At 37.1% G+C, this 20,528-nt stretch overlaps 3 protein-coding genes across 8 annotated transcripts; 1 reads left to right on the top strand and 2 right to left on the bottom strand.

The window, feature by feature from the left end:
* Window positions 1–402: 402 nt before the first annotated feature.
* LOC124411322 (peptidyl-alpha-hydroxyglycine alpha-amidating lyase 1-like) lies at window positions 403–4,791 on the bottom strand. Of its 2 annotated transcripts, XM_046890399.1 has the most exons (6): window positions 4,647–4,791; window positions 4,330–4,534; window positions 3,508–4,135; window positions 2,874–3,283; window positions 2,262–2,510; window positions 403–672 (listed from the first exon to the last, which is right to left on the bottom strand). In XM_046890399.1, the coding sequence occupies exons 1-6, from the start codon at window positions 4,749–4,751 to the stop codon at window positions 470–472; spliced, it is 1,800 nt and encodes a 599-aa protein (XP_046746355.1). In that variant the 5' UTR covers window positions 4,752–4,791; the 3' UTR covers window positions 403–469. The 2 variants fall into 2 exon arrangements, with proteins under 2 accessions (XP_046746355.1, XP_046746356.1); XM_046890400.1 differs by lacking the exon at window positions 403–672 and having other exon boundaries at window positions 2,052–2,510; window positions 2,874–3,282; window positions 3,507–4,135.
* Window positions 4,792–8,380: 3,589 nt separating this feature from the next.
* Window positions 8,381–9,851, top strand: LOC124411324 (39S ribosomal protein L19, mitochondrial). Its single transcript, XM_046890408.1, has 4 exons — window positions 8,381–8,481; window positions 8,653–9,094; window positions 9,225–9,503; window positions 9,600–9,851. Exons 1-4 carry the CDS (start codon window positions 8,415–8,417, stop codon window positions 9,727–9,729), a joined length of 918 nt encoding a protein of 305 aa, XP_046746364.1. The 5' UTR covers window positions 8,381–8,414; the 3' UTR covers window positions 9,730–9,851.
* A 225-nt stretch (window positions 9,852–10,076) lies between these two features.
* LOC124411319 (zinc finger MYM-type protein 3) lies at window positions 10,077–18,514 on the bottom strand. Of its 5 annotated transcripts, none has more exons than XM_046890394.1 (13): window positions 18,277–18,512; window positions 16,975–17,817; window positions 15,104–16,845; window positions 14,526–14,879; window positions 13,597–14,435; window positions 13,261–13,484; window positions 12,948–13,183; window positions 12,498–12,684; window positions 12,248–12,373; window positions 12,019–12,140; window positions 11,744–11,891; window positions 11,552–11,651; window positions 10,077–11,350 (listed from the first exon to the last, which is right to left on the bottom strand). In XM_046890394.1, exons 2-13 carry the CDS (start codon window positions 17,699–17,701, stop codon window positions 11,176–11,178), a joined length of 4,980 nt encoding a protein of 1,659 aa, XP_046746350.1. In that variant the 5' UTR covers window positions 17,702–17,817; window positions 18,277–18,512; the 3' UTR covers window positions 10,077–11,175. The 5 variants fall into 5 exon arrangements, with proteins under 5 accessions (XP_046746350.1, XP_046746352.1, XP_046746348.1 ...); XM_046890396.1 differs by having other exon boundaries at window positions 17,107–17,817; XM_046890392.1 differs by having other exon boundaries at window positions 15,104–17,817.
* Window positions 18,515–20,528: the final 2,014 nt, after the last annotated feature.

Here is a 20,528-nt window from a genome sequence, read left to right as displayed (position 1 = left end):
TATAGTCATTCTTAAAGTGATAATTGAATGATTCGAACGATCGATAAATAAACCTGAGATCTACTTACTATGTCCACTTTAGCAATTTTTCTTACGTTACAATTAAATTCACATCTCCTTCATTATATTCTAAACTTATACAATAATATAAAACACGCACTTCTTTTGGTCGCCATTTAATTTATTCGTCCGATTAATATATGTGTAATATTAGGCACGCGAAAGAATATGTTCGTTAGAAGGTGATGGGAGAAAAAAAAACATAAAAAAAAAAAAAAAAAAAACACATACGCGGAATGTCAAAACAAGTTTTCATTACCAGTTTTCTTAAAAATTTTCACCTATTTTTCCCGGGAAATATTTTAGTTTTTTACTAATACCAAGGATACCGTAATCGTTTTTAAGATGAAACTTTGTTCTCCGAAATGAATAAATGACGGGGTGGAAAAATTTTTGTTACTGTAAATATTCATATTAATTTAGTAAGATTATTTTCATCATCGGATGTTTCGGGTTCGGTATTTAATTTGCTAAAGTCTCGGGTATTTGGTCGTTTGTCAAAAAATTTCCTGCCTTTGCTCTTCCGGTTTTCCGAAAAATTCGAAAGTTTGAAATTCTCTCTCCTCTCGGATTCCCAACCACGCATATCTCGGCGAACGGTCAGCAAACAGCCTGTAAAATGGTTAAAAGGTACAGAGAAAACGGATTTCCAACGAATAATTCAATCAGCCGCTCCTGGCACCATGCAGAGGATAAGAATTTGAGAGAAGTTTGGAAGAGAAAGCGTCGACAGACGGTGATACACAAGATTTTTACCGTATCATGCGAGACGATCATTTCGATCGGTAAAAGAGAACAGAAGAATAACTCTGTAGAAAAAAAAAAAAATAAATAAATAAATAAATAAATAAACTGGAAAAATGTGCCATCAAAGTGCGAATTAAGAACTTGAACGATGCAACAAAAAGGAAACTAAACTGAATAAAATAAAAAATTGTATAATTTCGGTTTACTTGTATTACGTAATACACAAGTACATAAACAATAATTTTCTACGATAAATAATAAATATGGATACATAATTTATGCAAAATAACTAAAATACTGTACACTAAACTAATTAAATATCGCAATGTTTAAATTAAACTAAGGACGGATGAAATAATGTGTTCCTCCCCAGCGGATACAATCAGATGTTAGATTTAAGAATTTTCTTGAAACGATACAAAACATTTTGTTGACTATTTTTATTAAAAATAGAAAATAAAGGAACAGTAGAACAGATGGTTGAAATAATTAATCACATCTTTGCAGCGTCAATTTTAAAATTAGGTGCCAAATCTATCTTGAAAACGAATTAAACGATACGAGCGAAAACAGTGCGATCGATCACGCTCACCGACGAATACTTATCCAGGAACTTTGAGTAGCATAAAAGAAGAGAAAACAACCCGTCGAGTGAGAGCAAGTTATTATGTACAAAAAATAAATCTAAATTTCATCAGATCCTGTGTGGAAAATTAATTAAGTACATGTTTTCACTGGTTAATACTAAATAACGTCTTGAATAATGTATGAAAATTTAATGTTGGAATACACAACATTTGGACTAATAAATATCAGTGATTCTACAATCAATTTTCATTGCATAACGATCACCCCGAAAAAAAAAGACAACTCAAAAGAGGGTAATTTCAAAATTGTTGACATCAACTCCGTTCTCTAGTTATTTTCACACGCACCCAATATACTTGCATGTGTTTTAAATATGTTTCAATCTGTAGGTAAGTTTAGGGTTCTAGAAAACGAATTTTTTTTAAGTAGATCTAACGTCGACCAGCGATTCCTCCACTTGCGCAAAATTATGTATACAATGTCATGCAAAACAGTAAGTACTCACATTCAGTTGGTTAAAACGCATAAAAAAAAAAAGACTGTGCCGCAATGTGCCGGCTTAAGAGAGGCATTTGCATAAATAAAATAAGACTACATCAAGGCATAGAAATGAATCACAATTCGTAAAATCAATTGTCTATACTGGTGCAATAATTCGTTCCTTAACAACCAAATCCGCAATTAAAAGAAAAACTAATAAAGTAATCGAAAGCTTCGGTTTCAGTCAATTAAAATTTGTAAGAAGTGAGAAAAATAATCAATAAAAACGAAGCAGAAAACAGAAAGGAACAATATTTCTAGACATCAATTTTCCTGAACTAATTTAGTGAACTCGACATCAGTGTCGTCGTATCTGTTAACTCTACCTCTTTTTCTGCATCGGGCAATAATAGCCGCTATCGCAAAGCAGAGTGCCACGAGTACTACAGCCGCGGTTACGAGAGATAAGACGATCGTCGTCGCCGTTACTCCTTTGTGACTCGCAGTAACAGGTCTGGCGATACCACTCGAAGGTAGACTGTCGAGACGCGGAGGTGTGACGGACGAGTGAATAACAGCGGACGGCAGTTCTTCCTTGCGACGTTGCTGCTGCTGTTGAATTGTTGAGTTTACCACTGTGGAAGACGTTTAGAAATAACGATAAACCGGTACAGAAAATTTACCTAATGCAAGTAAAATTTAAACATACGAAGTGGAGACTTCAGCTCTCGAAATCAGAATGTTTAGAAAAAAGCTCCGAATCTGATAATCACTTGCTCACGGTAGTAATTACTGCTTGTTGAAAGTAAACGTGAATTTAATTGTTCGTCTCTTGTTGGGTATTATGGAAAAAATTGAGCATTCGCCAAACTAACGAATGAAGCAAACTGCGAGAGATGGATGAATTTTGTGTTTTGCAGAATTTGACACTAGCGCATGTTAATAACGAGTGTTTAAAATTATACTTTCGATATTTGTTAAGAGTAAGCCACAATTACCTTGAGAAAATTTGTAAATTTTGTGCGGATCTAATTCAACAATGTAAATATGTGCTCCATTACTAGAAACAGCTATGTCATGTGGACTCTGCAAGCCTGGATGAGGGCCGAACTGTGATAAAATACTGCCATTGTTTAGATCAACGACGAAGCCCCTAGTTTGCTGATATCTTAAAGCGCCGTTATTAACAAGATAAATTTTCTCGTTAGCATAAGCGACGCTGTATATTTTATCACCAATAGAAGGGTGTTTGTATTCCTTGTGAAAGCTTCCATTATTAGTATGAAAACACGATATTCTCCCGTTTTCTCTGTCTGCCACAAATATGTAACCCAAATCTTCCGCCAGCGCTAACGCGTGAGGTACTAAAAATGCGTTCGACGGTGGCAAGAAGTAACGATTTTCTGTAGAAAAAATTATTATCATGAGTTGTCGAATACGTACAGTTATAAGCGTAAGAAGTTTGTTTCAATTACAGCGCAACAAATTCTCATGCTAGATTTAAATTGCGAGCGAAAACTGTTACAGATGTTCATATCAAAACTAAGTAGCTGTGAGAGAAGCTGAACGCTTTAGAATGTATGAAAAAGTTTCTTTCAAGTAAAATCAGAGAAGAAAGAGTTGTTACCTTGCCCTTCCCAATGCCGACCCCACGTCAATATTCTCTCTCCCTTTGGATTGAATTTTATTATCCTCGAATTGCAGTATCCATCGCTGACATAAAAGTCACCATTTTTTTGTACAGCGACAGCAGTAGGTTTGCAAAACCTTGTGTTACTGTTGCCCGGTTCGAAAGCTTCGCCCAAAATCAAAGACGGTTTGATTTCATATCGGCCAATCTTTTCCTCGAGCGTATGACTGTCCGCGAGTTTTAATTCGACGTCAAATTCTCTGCCAATTTTCACATTTTGCAACTTCTCAGCAACGAGATCATTCGCATCGAACTTAAACACCTGATGCATGGCTACATCGGTAATCCAATAATTTCCCAAATGGTCTACGGTAAGTCCATGCGGCATGTAAAACATGCTGTTACCCCATTCCAAAATCTTTTGTCCACTATCGCTGTTTATAAGCACGACAGTGTTTTCTCTTACCGGCCCTGTTTCTCTGTCAAACTTATTATCGTATCCAAAACTACCGCTGTTCCACACTCGACTTCCTCTATGAAAAACTACCACGTTACCCTCTGGGTCAATAGAGACTGCGGATAACTGGCCAAATGTGATATTCGAAGCCCATTTATCGTCCCAAATTATACCTATGTAGAGAAAAAATCAATAAGTTTTATATTCATAAAAAATTTCGCAGTAATATTTCTAGATTTTAATCTAATTGGATAAATTCACAACATTCTCAGACACTTTTGCAACAGACTCACAGCCTCACAGATCCTGACTCATTAATGTTCTCTAAATTTATGTAAAGCTTGTATTATACTGTTAAAAAACGCACTCGGATCCAATTCTTCGACAAATGTATTCGAGCCAGGTGAGATTTGACTCGGTGAAACGTCTCTGCTGAGTAACGGAGACCACGGCGGTGCTTGGGGTCCTCTTTCCCTGTCGTTTGCCTTGTGTCTATTGCGACCCTCGTTGTCAGAATAATCGTTATAATCGTTAAAATGGAATTTATTCTCACGTAGATAGGGCGTCTTGACCTGCGAAATAAATCGTTACCGCGACTATTTTCCAAGTAAACTTCATCGAGCAAACTAATGCAACTCGCATGATTTTCTAACAGAATGCTTGTAATCCATGAATATACCTCACCTGAGAATTTTGCAGCAGCGAAGTTTGAGAAGATAAATTGACTAGAACGGCAAGCGTCAATGAGACCAGACAAGAAGGGTTGAGATAACGTTGACAAAAAATCATGACGAGAATAAAATGACAGTAGAAAAACTGTTTCTACTTGATACAACAATTTGGCAGATGTGGAATGTGAACGTTTACACTAACTGACTAATAATCTATCCTCAAGTATAGCCAATGAGAGATATAAAACTACTGTGTTACTACAATAAAAAATAGAAGAAAAAACACGTGTCACTGCAGCTCTTCCACAAGAGTTATCATATCGTTAGAGTGAATATTACAACCGCGATTGCACGTTACCATAATTACAGTTACTATCGTTATCGTTAGTTATGTTCAAAATTTACACTAAAGACTAACGCAACCGGTTGACGATTCACTGGTGTACTATTCATCTGTTCATTCTTCAACTTCAAGCAACATTCGACTCGAAATTATTTGCCCTCGGTAATATAGTTTTTATACTTCAGATGTTTCCGGCTATTCGATCACGTCGCGAGTACCGCTTTGTTATTGTCTTTAAGATTATCAAAATAATACTAACGGGCCTCGACACTAACGAACAGGTTCTACGGTATCCATACGTGTGTACGCAAAGTACGCAAATAACGCATTCGATAACAGGTGGCATTGGGATGACGCGACGCTGACGTCACTACGACGTTGACGGAAGAATTTAGAGACGGTTACCCCTGGGAAAATTTTTGTAACCAATACTCGGCGGGTAAGTAAGCCGGGGTCATGAGAAACCGTACTAGCAATGCGGTAGCTTCTTTATCGGCGGAGGCTTTGTAACAAGTAGCCCGTGGTAACAAGCAATCGCATCGTGACGTCTACGAGCGACACGCCGTACGGCTGATTCGCATGAAACGCGGTGAAATACACCGAGAAGGATGTAAGGCAGATGATACCAGAGATGTGCGATTGACATTCAAATGTTTTCGATACTCACTCGCCAAACGAATGTTGACAATGGAAACAAAAGGCAGTGAGTATCCAATAACAAAGCCAACGATCCGGGCGCTTTCAGGGGTCTACCCAACTGGCGAACAAAAAAAAGGTTTTTCCAAGAATTTTTTAAGTAAGTTTAGGCTGTAAATATTGATATAAGCTTTGTTAGGCTTAATAAATACACTTTCAAATAAGAGGAAAATTTTTTTTTATTGATTTTAATCACTTTTTATACACGAAAATCGAAGTTGAAAATCAGTCTGAAAAAAAGATAGGTCTGCGGTGTTGATAATTTCTCGGAGATCGTTAACCTGAAACCAAAAAATCGAACGGTTTTAGATTCAGCATGCTAATGGCATTCGAATGAATCATGCGATTTTTGATATTTGCAAAATTAACAAAATGGCGGCCATTTTTCTAAAAAGTTGAAAACGACCGCTTTTTTGCCGTTTGTTTTGTCAAAAAATTTAGTTGAAATAAAAATTTCAAAAAACGTATGATTCATTCCAAGGTCATTAACATGCTGAATCTAAAACCGATCGATTTTTTGGTTTCAGGTTAACGATCTCCGAGAAATCATCAACACTGCAGACCTACCTTTTTTTTCAGACTGATTTTCAACAACGATTTATATGTATGAAAAGTGAATAACATTAATAAAAAAAAAATTCTCTGTAATTCGAGAATGTATTTTTAAGCCTAACAAAACCTGTATCAATATTAAGAGTTTTAAAACTTATTTAAAAAATTCTTGAAAAAATCCTTTTTTTGCTCATCAGTTGGGTAGAACCCTTAAGCTGCCCATACTTGTCAACAATACTTGATTTTCGATAAATAAGCTGGCATCAAAAAATCGTGTGCGCGCTACGCTGCCGAACGATATTGTAAAACAAACGCAATTTTCAGAAACAAAATAGATTCACAGAAACTATAGCCAACGATAAAATATGCGAAGAATACGCAATATGAATCGTGCGAGCGGAGATATGCTGGCGAACGATCGAAATCAATATGCGTTATACTGATAAAAAAATTCTAGCATGTAAATATATATACGAAGCACGACCATGATAACATACATTTAGAATAACTGGTAGATCGTAATATTCCTGGCGTGGAGGCCAACGATTCTTTGATCCTCCTCATCGTAAGGTCAGCAGACGTAGCCAACCCCTCGGTACCATAGCCAGGTAGCACATTGTTGGCTGTTAGTTAACTTAATATCGACAGAAATTCTCAAGCAACTATTTCAAGTCAACTCGAAATAAGCATATTATGAGCGTTGACTGTTGACTGTACACTGACGAGGAAAAGAGTGCGCGAATATCCTCCGAAATGTCATGGTAAAGACAACATCCATTCGTAAATATAAAGTACACTGCGTGTCAAGTTGAAGTCCATTCTTTTACGTTTCATAGCTATTAAAAAATATCCGACATTTTGTCGACATTTCTGTAATTGGACAAAATGGCGACTTTTTGTAGTCGAATGATAATCAGCCTCTGGATAAGTGTGCTACCCGGACAGCAGCATAACCCTACATACATCACACATCGCGAAGTGCGTAGTTGCGCAAATGTGTGTGTAAAGAAAAACGAGGCAAGGAAATTGATGATTCGCAATTTAAAAGCCAAGCAATAACTCACCCGTAATACAGCCTCGCCGACGATCTCTGCACTCGACTAATCCTTACCATTGCCATCTGCAGCTCCTGCTTCGGCGATGTGAATATCGCTACACCGGACTCACTTCACTTCACTTCACTTCACTTCACTTCACTTCACTTCACACTTCACACTTTGGTAACTTCCTTCACCCGGTGGAACTGCACTCATCGTACTGCATATATAATACTACTCGCGACACACTCCGATTGTTTTTTTTTTTTTTTTTTTTTTGCACGCAGTTATGGACTTCTTAGCCCGTGTACCAAATACACTCTGTCTTTCCATTTATTTCTTATTTATTGAACTCGATAATTCACAGTGATTGACTTGAACCGGATTAATTAGAAATTATTGCGATACTATTAACGCAAACTTATCACCGTAACCTCCTTCCAAGGCATCTTGAAAGTTTCTCTTCATTCCCGATTATATCGTCGAATTTGCTTAACTTTATCACTTTTATCTCTGTTTTATTCGTCCAAGCGTTTGACGGACAGCTTTCACAAACTATTCGCGTATACACTCCGAATATTCCGATTTAAATGCCGCGACGCTCGGCAACTGCGTCGGTCCCCGCTCGACGACCAAACGCGAATGACTCCGTGTGCCGACTGCCGACTAGTTCGGACTGGTTGGCTAAGCGTGTGTGGCGGGTTGCCGTTACACGTCGTTTCAGGCGTTCGTATTTTCAATTTTCACTCAAATTTAGGTCCGATTCATACCGTGAAAACTGAATCGACGTTTATCGTCAGCTCATCCGTCTCTGCGATACGTCGTTTGGGTATATATTTACTAAATACCCATCACGCACCGTATAATTATGAATGTAACTCGATACCGCGATAGAAGTTATGTTTGCGAATAATTTGCATGTTTTTCACTACAAAATTGAATATTATTCATCACGAGGTAGGATTTGGGCATACTTGTTGTCGATTATTGCAGGTTGAATGTGGTGATTTCCTGATCAATTATCAATTATTTACGCACGTTCTGGTACGTTAAAAAACCGCTGTGAGCGTTCTGGTATTAATACACTTCAGGCACTGATCTCGGTAGTACAGAGACCAGTGATTTGAGTGTTCGTAGATGGTCGCCTGAAAACATGGCGTCTGTCGGCAGAATTTTGTCCCACGATATAAGACAGAATATACAAAGTTTCAAATCGCTATGTAAGTTTGACACACGTTATTAGACCGCCTTAGTCACCAATCATAACGATGTTCCCCGAAAATCTTTCTCAGCAGTTATTACTCACTGACTTGTGTTTTCTAACCTCAATATCTACACTCCGGAAAATCCCGGAGAAAACTATTAAACCGTTACATCGTTTTTTTATTTAGTTGGAAAAGATTGTCGCTGGCTGTCGTCCCAGGCTATCGAGAGCCAAGCAAGATCTCCGAAGGAAAATGCCGAAGATAAACGACAAATTGATGACAGAGAAAACACCGCCCCGCTCGAATTTAGATTCAAGTATCCCGAATTTCTCCCCGATCCAAATGGTGCCTATAGAAATTCAACGAGGGAAAAATTGGAGCGTATGGATATGATGGCACGGAGGGCTCACATAGACATTCCAACATTCTATGTTGGCTCTATCCTTGCTGTTACACTTTCCGACTCACACGCTACTGGAAAGGTCAACAGATTTGTTGGCATTTGTATAGAAAGACAGGGCTGTGGCTTGAGAGCTAGTTTTAGACTAAGAAACGCCATTGACCAACAGGGAATCGAAGTCGTGTACTATATGTACGATCCGACAATTCAAAAAGTAGAATGTCTTAGGTATGTCGCTGGTTGGTTTATCAATTTTCTCTTTACTTTGAAATGAAACTCATGGTAAGTTTAATGGAAGAAAAACAGCGAATCATTTCAAGTCTGAACCCGAAGTAATGTTTATATGTTGCATTTACAGATTGGAGAAAAGACTTGATGACAAATTATTTTACCTACGTGATTGTCCTATTGAGTACAGCACTTTTCCATTCGATATGGAGCCAGAAATCGTTAACGAATCGGCTCCCGTTCCTATTAACACGCTCAAGGTACCCTTAAAGCCTCCGCCATGGCTTGAGAGGTGGGAGAGACAGGATTTGAAAGGAGTCCTACCATTTGAAGTAAACGAAAAACGTAGGAGGAAAGCAGAAGAGCATAAGAAACCCTGGGAGGAATATGATCTAATGAAAATTTACCGGTAATTTTTTTTTTTTTTGCCAGAGCAAAAAATATCAACTATGCAACGACCACAAATAATTGAAATCTTGATTCAAATTCATTATCAATATTCCAGTCAAACCATACCAATCGAAGATCAGCAGGACATATTCGCTGAAGTGTATGCAGATCTTCACCAGCTTGAGATAGCAAGACGCAAGATGGCCCGCAAGCGCAAATTCAATCGCTCTGATAACCCAACATAGGATAATTTCACAAAAATACGAACGTACACACAATTATGTTGACATGTAGATGAAATAAATAAAAAGTATCATTTTTATGATTACACAAATAAAAAATTAAAACACGATTGAATATGTGTCAAGTATGTTTTTTCGAGTATGAAACAAGTTTTATAAACCTTTGCGCTCACGGAAGTTATTGATTGGTGCGGAAAATTTTGTTTGTCCAGTTTTTGAGAAAACTTGACAATTTTTTTTTTTGCAAAAAAAAAGGGGTTCTTGCACCAATTATATGCGGATACAATTGTAGTAACTGCTACGTTCAAAAAAATTGTAATACCCTTGGAGAGCATAAAACTAATACTATTCATTCCATATGAAAATAAAACCAAGACTTTCTCTTTTTTTATATACAAAACTGTTATAATGCTATATTTAGGTTTAAGTTTTACAATTAAATTATACTGTGAAGTAAACTTACAGTATATTATGTTTATTGTTAGAACTACTGTAATCACTATCATCATCACCGAGGAGTAGCAGCTAGCAATACGGTTTTTTTCTTTTTCTCATTTTTGTTTACATCGAATAGTAATAATAATAATAATAATAGTCTATGGATCGAAGTTCGATATTTTTTTTCACTTTACTCTACTCTGTTTCGCTTGACTTCTTTCAAAAACAGAATGGTAGTCTGTCGTGATAGTACGTCAGGTTTTGTAACATAACATCTTCTATTTGATAAAGACTAAATTTGACTTAAAACCTTAAACGATAAAAAATGATGGTGAATAATAATGAATGAAGTAAATAAGTTGTACGAATAGTAAACTACAACAGGCATTATGCAAAATCATCCTGTACATGTCTGGTCTGAACAATGCAGACAACAACAGTGATGCGAAAATTCATAACAATAAATACATATCTGCACGTTTTGTTTTCTCACAAACGATCTCTCATTTCCATTTCTTTCTTTCTGTTTTCTACCTAATCGCACCCAACAGATAATAAATTTGATATACTTCAAATTGTCTATTAATAACTATATTTTGTACAAAATTTTGTCAACCTACCGTCATTTTGTCAAAAAATTCCGGAACGATCATTGTACAATTTCTCAAATTTGAATATCTGTGAAATCATTTTTTATAGAATTAAATTTGATGTAACGGAATTTTTTCCATATGCATTTGTCGTATTTTGAAAAAATGAACCTCCGACAATTTACACATTATATTATCCATTAAGAATCTCGCTTTTCGGTTCTGATAATCTTTAATAACACTTTTCAATCGACATCCGGAGGCGTACTGATCTTATCAATCGTTATGATGTGGATGCGGGCAAAAAGAAAACCAACATGCAAAAAGTTTTCATCAGCTACTTCGAACTAATATCGATGAGAAAAAAAAATGTTTTTTTATTGGCTTTTTAATAAAAATAAAATATATGTAATTGGAAGAGTTAACTGGTCAATAAAGCGACGTTGATTTCTTTTACCATCTTCACTCGGTAAAGCATCTTGATTAGGTGCTCTTTCGCTAGAGCAGACGTTGAATACCACACCGGACTGTCTGGTACGCAGCTCCTCTCTGGCAGCAAGTAAAACACGTCGTTTCGGGTTTTTACACTCTCTGGGCTAAAAAACGGGAAAGCAAATAGTGAAAAAAAAGTAATGGAATAATTATTTCCTAGAAATTTATGAATTTTATATCAATTTGTGACTTTTAGTTGAACGTCAGTCACCTGCAAATATCCTACTAAATTTGTGACACCCATATTGTTGTTTCGTTTCCCACATTTAAAAACCAACGATTGTAGAAAAAAGATTCAATCTTACCATTTTGATAAGTAGAACTCGTAAAGTTTGACAGGGCATCTTAATGGGTTGTCTTCATTCTCTTGTTGCTCGTAAACCTTTTTCTTCCTTGAATTCGCTTCTGTGAAATACATTTTTTAAACAATAATGAGATTATCTACGCGCTAAACGATTACATGCATCTTTCTAAATGGGACAAAACACGTATCTTACCCAAGGCAGATTGTGGAGGATAAAAACGTAACAAGACGTTACGCGAGCCAGGAGCTTTCCCAGCAACTGCCGCAGGCTGCGCAGCAGGATTCCGCTTCCAGTGTTTCATTATGTGTGAAAACGATAGCTGCATGTGCTCATCTACAGTCTGAAAGTAGAGATATAATGTACTTTAGAAAAAGGCGAAAACTAAATTCTTACAACCTCACGTTACAGCAATGTCGCGTTCAACGGTTGAATAAAGAAATCTAAATAAGTTCTAAATTTTTTCTTACCACGAGATTGAAGTGCTTCGTATTAAAGAACATTAATGTGCTAAGTAGTACGTGAGGGGAATGAGCTCCCAACTGTTTACTTTCCCATAAATGTTCCTCCTCCACTCTAGTTACAATGTATTCTGGAAGTCAGATCGAGAAGAAGATTATTCTCGGAATATTTAATCAACGCCTCGTTTTATATAAGTTTTCTAAATTTTTCATACATCAAATCCTAATTTTTACTCACGAGCGTCATTGTATAACACAGAGAATTTCTTAGCAACGTCATTCAAGCATTCTGTGAACTTTTCGTAGTAAGAATCGGTAAATATGTTGTCTATTCGATTATTTTCAAATAGATATTGTTGTATACCTGAAAATTTTTCTAACATTACAGTCATGTTGGAAATTAGAAATAAAACTACAAAGACATGCTATCGAAAGTAAAGAAAGGAAAATGTAAGCAAGCTTCGTTCAAAATGAGTAAATTTTTTTACCTAAACATAAATAGTATATAGTATCAGGTGCGTATTCAGCGCCGTTTGGTTTTCTCACTTCTTTTACAAACAAACATAACGAGTAATTCAACTCATCAGCAGTCAACTGTAATAGATCGGTTTTAAATAATTTCACTCTCCGTGCAGGCGTACTCTGCTTCTCTAATTCAGCATTCTTGCCTACCACCTGTAAATCCCAAAAATATATATTAAACGAATAGTTAGCACAAACGAGAGCAGAACATGGTCAAATAATATCTGACAAAATATCAAAGTTACAGTTCTCTAAGAACAATGTGGAAAAAATTTCTTTAAAATGTTTAGAATCTTATTCACTGTTGAATATCAGAGACACCTCAAAAGTCTTTAACTCACACTAAAGAAAAATTTTGAAATTCTGATTCTTGGAAATTCGTTCTCTAGATAAGTGCTTATTCATTGTTCTCTTACCCATTGCCTCCAAGCATTGACTCCAAAAGTATATTTTAGAGCCATGTTGGCATCTGGTTTTTCTATGGGTTCCATGATTCTTGGTTGCGGCGGCAGCTGCGGCTCCGGAGGAGGCATTAGGGGTATATCATTTGTCCCAGACACTCTTCTGCCACGTTTACTTGGCGTAGAGCGTGGTTTGTAGGGAACCATGCGTTTTCGGCCACGAGTTGAAGTTATCAGTCTCTCAGGTTGAACTGTTACGGAGCAGAGAGATAGAAGTTGAACAACACATTTCTCTCATTGATTTAGGGCATGACTTTTACTTATTTACCATCTCCGTCTATTGCAGAATCTTGCTGGGGAGGAGCCTGTGTAGCAGTTATAGTATTTGGGGTCAAAGCGGCTTCGAGATCAACCGCAGGCTCGTCCAGCTCTCCAGTAGCCATTTTTAATGCCATTTGAAGCATGTCGTCCCCAAAAGCATGACTCGAATCTACACCGTCAGGACTAAAACCATCGCTGGTAGAGTTGGCAGGTACATCGGCAACGTCGTCTCTGTGGGCACAGAGATTGTCATGTAAAAAAAATCGAACGTGGCAACCAAATTGTAGAATTTTTTCCTTTGAAATTCAAAAAAACATGCAATGCGCTCATCAGAAAAGCGCACCTGTTATCGTCCTCGGAATCTGAATCACTCTCGTTGCGTTTTTTCTCAGTTGCAACCATTTCCGCCATCATCAGTAGCTCTGCCTCAAACGGATCTGCGGGTATCTTCTCCTGTATTCTCTTTATCTCCTTGAATATGCCTTTGGCACTATTTCTAGTAGTGGGAATAAATATTGGAACTGGAATGGGTAGAGGAAATGGGAAAGGTACGGGGAACGGCATGCTGTACATGTGCATCGGAAATGGAACGTAAATAGGAACAGGGATTGGTATCAAAATTTGTGGCGTGTCTTCGGTTTGCGTTGACTTTGTGCAGGGGTGAGGTCGGACAGAAACACCCTTTGTGTGCATCAGCGGCTTGCACTGGGTTACTTTGTTGTGGACTTTTGTGGGACTAGCAGGTCTACTTATGATTTGTTGCGTGTAAAGGACTTGAGGTGGCTGACTCTGGACGGAGACATTTGTGCCTATATTGTTGGTTTGATTCTGCTGCGTAGTCGGGCTGCAAGTTTGTCCGTTTGCAATTGAGGCAAGACTTGTAACGGAAGAAATAATTGGTAAGCTTTTGTTCTGAAGGTCAGGTGGCTGCTTTTGACTAGGTTGTACAACCGATCGCTGCTGGGCGATTGATCTTTTCGGATTTCCAGTTGGTACTGGATCGTCGCTGGATGGAATGGTGATCGGGGATTTGGTGTACTGGCTTTGAAAGTTCATCACGCATTTGTACGAGCAGAAATTTCGTATTGTTGCATCTGACATGGTGAGATGGTACTGTGCTTGTGAGAACTCTTTACAAAAGTCACAGTTTATTCTCCTCGCGGATACAGCGTTAATGGAAACCTGAAAAATAAACACGATTTGCAAAATTCAGTATGCGTTTGATTAAATTTGAAATTCAAATTCAACTAAAATAACCGTTGGCCCACTTACTTGATATAGGGTGAGACAATTCAGGCTGCACATCATCATAACTTGCCCAGATTTGAGTTCTTTCTTTATCATATCGAAATTGTACTTCTTAACTTTGCACCAGTTGCATGGTACGATCTTTCTATTAGTTATTATGAAAACATTGAGGCACGTTTTGTTGCAGAACATGTGCGCTTCTCCTTCATAGAAGACAACAAAATTCTTTTTACTCAACAATTGGAAGAATTTTTTACATGTCGAACATTGATCTGGGTCGACCTTGTTCACGAATTTAAATGCCGCAAAACAAGGATCGCTGCATATTGCTGCGGGAGTGCCTCCATCAATTTGCACTTCACAGTGGACAATTTTTTCCTACAAAAAGAAATGAAGAGGATTATGAATATGCATGTAGATGTAACGAAATATGTATCTTTTCTGTCCCTGAAGATGTAGGACTTGATCGAAGAGCAAAAGTCAATGTATACTTTTCCAACCAGGTAGGCAAGTCTAAACTTTCTTTTTTCAGAACAGACCTACATCTCGGGGACTTATTATCGGCCTCGACTAGATTGTAAATGCTAAAAACTAAATCCCACCTGTTGGCAAACACTGCAAGACTTTTTCACTGATGCCGGAGGTTCACTGGAGCTCATTCTGGAATATTTTTCCATGCAATCCTGAGTGCAGAAGTCTTTAAACTGTCCTTTATCTCCCACGGGAGCTAAAAAGCCTTCTGTGCCGGAACTGATATCCTTTTGACAGTAGCTGCATACTTTTAATCCTTTTTTAAATTCCTCTAAGCATGTTGAGCAGCAGAACTGCCTGACGTCATACCCAAAGCGTACACAGTACTTTCCTAGGCTGACCGCCTGGACGGAACCGTTGCAATTCCTACAATAGCTTCCGTATTTGGTTTGGAATTTGCCTAGGCATTCCTCGTTGCAAAATTCCATTGTCTCCCAGGAAAGATTTTTCTCGTCATTCGCATCGACGATCAAGAGGCACCCAGCGCATCTCTTTTCCCGTTTTGAGTTAACTCCATCGCTCGGAATATCTGTTGCTTTGTTATTAGCTGCCTTAAATGAATTCCTACATTCCTTTGAGCAAACATTGAAGCAATCTGTACCGATCTTCACCTTTATTTTGCACGACTTCTCTTTATTGCATTGTTTACACTTCTCTTTCTGCTTAGTTCCCTCAGACTCTGAATTTTGTGGATCATCATCTAGGTTTATAACATCAGCAGAAGAAGGCTTGCTACCCTTGGACTTAACGGTCACAATTCTTCCCTTCTTTGGAACTAGCTGCCCAGATATCGCCTTGGTTACAACTGGTTTTTTCACTATAGTCACGTTCTGATCGTCATCCATGACTTTTTCCAAGTCTACCGCGTTGCTCTCTACTGATTCTTCTTCTGACTTTTTCTGACTCTCTATGCCTTCGCTCGTCTTCTCCGCTGTTTCACCCGGCAAAATGACCTTCATACTATCAGGAATAATACATAGTTCATCATCCTGTCCAGGAAGAACTTCAGGTGACATGTCTTCAGCCTCTAAAGGTGGAAGGCTTGCCTTAGCCAAAAGTTTCTCTCCTTCTTTACCATCTTTCTGGGTCTCCTCATCTCCAGGGATTTCTTTTCCTTCAGAGGCTTCTCCACTATCTCGTTCTTCAACAGCCTCTTTGTGGTTTTCCTCCGATTTGTCCTCATTCTCAATCGAAGGAGTCGTAACTAACTCCTCCACTTTTGCTGTTTCGTCAACAGTGTTATCGGATATAACATCTGCCACAGGGTCGATACTGTCAGCTTTACTCTGTACTTCATTGCTCAAATCATCTTTAGATTTGTCTGGCTGAAAGTTGTCTTTAGCTTTGACTACATCCTGGAGGTTATCAGCTTGGTCCCCAAGCTTCTGAAGGTCAGCAATTTCGCCGTCAAGATTATCAGACTCCATATTATCGTCGTCTAGATGTTCCGAGTTCTCATTATCACCGCCGAATGGATCTTCTGCATTATCTATGGACTGATTTTCTATGTGAGATTCGTCATGCTTATCCTCTTGCGATATTTGCACAAACTCTGTATTCTCAGGCTCTACAACAGACACGTTCTTTTCTGCCAGCGTATCTTTCTCCTGGTCATCAAGACTAGACTCTGAATTTACCGATTCCAACTTTTTTGTATCACAATCTACAGCACTTTCAGTGGCTTCAGGTTTTTTCTGAGTTTCACCACCCCCGCCATCTTTCGAATCCCAAAGTGATTCATCAGGCTCAGATACTTTTTGTTGCGTTATATCTACCTCTACACATTTTTCGGTATTAGGTTCTTTTTCCATCTTTGTATCGTCAGCATAAGTATCTAAAGTCTTTTCTACATCGGAACTATCTGATTTTTGAGGGGATGAAGGTTTTGAATTCTCTTTTACTTTGTCCACACATTCGTTGGAATCAGGTTCTTGTTTCATCGCTGTATCGTCAGCACAAGTATCTAAAGCCTTTTCTACATCAGGATCATCATCCGATTTTTGAGGGGATGGGAGTTTCGAAGTCTCCTCTGTTTTGTCCACAGATTTTTCAGATTCGAATTCTTTATCCATCGCTGTATCGTCAGCACAAGTATCTAAAGCCTTTTCTACATCAGAACTATCTGATTTTTCGGGGGATGGTAGTTTTGAACTCTCCTCTACTGTGTCGAAATTTGACTTCTCTGGCTCGGACGTCTCTTCTAAATTCGGAGATTTGCAAACTAGAGTAGGTTCTTCTGCTTTAGAAGTTGGATTTTCATTTACACACGTCATAGACACATCTGTATCTTTCCACTCCGAGTCAAGAGGATTTAAGCTAAGGGAATTCTCGTTGGATTCAACATTCTCGTCAAACACTAGGTCAGTTACATTAGATGACTTAATCAATTTCTCATCTTTTATCGAATCAACTAGCTTAGGAACAGATGCAGTATCTGCATCATGTTTAGGAATATCTTCTAGATTAATCTCACCGCTTTCAGGGGGTACGGGATCTTTGTTTATATCGTCAATTGTTGCTATAGCTTTTTCCGAGCCTGTAAGACCATCGTTTTCCTGCGGTTTGGTATTTTTATACATTACATCTGTCTCGGCTTCTGGTTGAGCTTCAATAGAACTAGGAACGATCGAGTCTTTAGTCACTGGAACGGGTTCTGTGTCTTGCTCCATGATTATGATTTTGCTCACTTCTTATTTTGCAGTTTGATGTTTATTTTAACAATGACTCAAGCCTCGTTAGCGGGAAGCTTAGGTAAGATTATTCCATCGTACATCTTCCCAAAAATCTGTAATGAATGTATGTTTAAATCGGCTTGAGATTTGTCAACAGATAATAATAAGAGATTGCTGAAGTTTTTAGAGGTTAGGTTCGAGACCGATTTGCGTTAACACCGCCATGTTGTATTTATTATTTTTAGCAAAAAAAATAGTGCTAATAGTTGGTAAGAAAGGTTATACGAAACGCATTTTTAATCGTTGTTATTACAAAGAGGATGAATTGATTCTCAGTCAACAATTTTAAGGGGAAGGTGTACTCTTTTTTCCTCTGATGATAAACAACTCTGTAAACGAATCACACACCTATTACGCGATTGAAACATCCTAAATTCGGTTTATCGTATGTAGAAAAGTTTTTAACCAAACTGTTTGATGTGATTTAATGATACACGCATACATACACAACGACGCTGCAGGTTTCGGCGACAAACGCCGCACAGGTAATTCGTGTTTTTTTCTTTACTCACTTTTTAGTCATACGTGATTCACGTGTCTTCACGTTCAATCCTGGTCAGAGGGTTTAACGCTAATATCACTCGTTAACTGTGGAGATTTTTCCCTTTTTAATAAATAAAATGCACAAATTCCAACTCCCGTTCAACTGACACTTTACACACGTATTTTTTAAGACTCTGCTTGTGTGCTATTCATCCAAACATAGGCGACAGGCTAGATGGCGCTGCCAGCCCGGGAAACACAAGGCTCGGAAAGAATATTAATTTTCCTCAATATATAATTAACATCCTCCTATGAAATATTACTTCAATTGAGAAACATCTGAGATCAAAATCCTAATATCTGAAAAAATGCGATAATATATTTCTGGGACCGTAATCTTTAATGGTTTCATCAGTCAACGTTCGTTTCAACATCTCGTGTGTGCACTATTTTATGGCGAATTCGACTATTTTATATACAGAAAAAGTGCACACAAAGTGTAGTTTTGTAGCTTTTTCATTGGCTGTAGGCTAGGGAATATAGACTCATTGTGCACTTTTACTGCGAGTCAAATTCGCCACTAAAAACATTAGTAGGGTTTTCAACTGGCTATGCCGAGTATGTTTTCCCTAGATTCCCACCTTTGCTATTGGTTAAAAACTAGAAAAATTGCACTTGAAGCGCACAGAGTGCAGCCAATTCAAAACCCTGCGGTCGCATGCTTGAGAATTGTATAAATGAGATTTTGTATTATCTATTAAGCAAAGATTTTATGAATTTCTTTTAATTTTCCCACGAATTATTAGTAGAAAAGACAGCACGCCATCGAGTCTCAGAGCGAATTTTCACCAAACGATTACATAATACGGTGATGTGAGATTGTTTAGACTGACGGCATATATTCAAAATTATTGTATACGCGATCCAACAAGTAAAAATAATTATTTCATACTTATCTTCTTCATAAATGTTAGTGTATTCTCTTGTGAAAAGCGGAAACAAGAAATTTCAGAATAATCCTTCGATATCAAGGAACCAAATACAGAGAGGTATAATAATAGCTTAGATCGAATATCAATCACCTGATATGAACTAGATGCGAGATTTGAATAAATAGTGGATGAAGTATGTGAATAAGAACAGAAATTAAACTGATTCATTGATTTTTATATATTTTTTTGTCACGAGGTACACGACCTGTGTGAATACATTATCGTACCTCTATTACATATATTTATATGTAATATTTATTGATTTCTTCCGTTCTTCAGATAATATTTAATGGTTGAATTTGTATGGTATTTGTATTAGTTTATAATATAATATATATGTAAGTATATATTATATATTATACTTTCAATAGAATCAACAGCATGTGTGCGCGTGTGTGTGTGTCTGTGTGTGTGTAAAATATATTCGTATTTCTATATTTATATGTGTAAATTTATATATTATTATATTCGGGTGTATGTTCATTATTTATGAATGAGAATTATATAACTTATGCACTTCTTCCGGAGCTGCCGCATCGTAGAACATTCATCATGACTCTAGGTATCTTGATCATAATATATTTATTTAATTCATGAATATCGATTCAATATTATTTATACCAATATGTATATGTATAATATAAGGAGTCAGTAATTTTCTGTCTCGTCCGAAATTGATATACATACGTACATATTGCTATGATTTGAATTGCGCACGAATTCAAGGTAATCAACTAATCAATGAATTGATTAATAATAATAATATTGATTATAACTATAATTATCGTGTAAATAAACTCGCCAGATAATCTGTATGTGTATATTATTATTATTATTGTTATTATTATCATCATTATTATATTCAACACAGGTACAATATAATTTTTTTTTTTTTTTTTTTTTTTTTCATAACTGATAATTATTATAGACATTTTCAAAATCTCGCTGGGAATGCATATACATGTAATAATGTTATACATATAGTTATGTATATAACGTTAAATGAATTCAGCTTATATATTAATTAAATATCTCATTTTGTTTTTTTCAACTCTTAAACTTCTAACTTTTCAATCAGGCTTAGGCCTCGTAATCGGTCGCATTTGACCAACGACTAGCTGGACAAATTTAATATTGGCAATTCAATATCTACTGTATGCTATACATAGGAAAGTAAAAAGTGAAACTCGATCTGAATTTAAACCCCACTTCACAAATGCAATAAAAAGCAGCCGATTATTACCATCCGTTTGTAGTAACATTGAGCTCGCAAATCTGATCAGATCTCG

This window comes from Diprion similis, chromosome 10, assembly GCF_021155765.1.
Source record: "Diprion similis isolate iyDipSimi1 chromosome 10, iyDipSimi1.1, whole genome shotgun sequence".
NCBI classification, from domain to species: Eukaryota; Metazoa; Arthropoda; class Insecta; order Hymenoptera; family Diprionidae; genus Diprion; species Diprion similis.
This window is presented reverse-complemented; position numbering and strand designations above follow the sequence as displayed.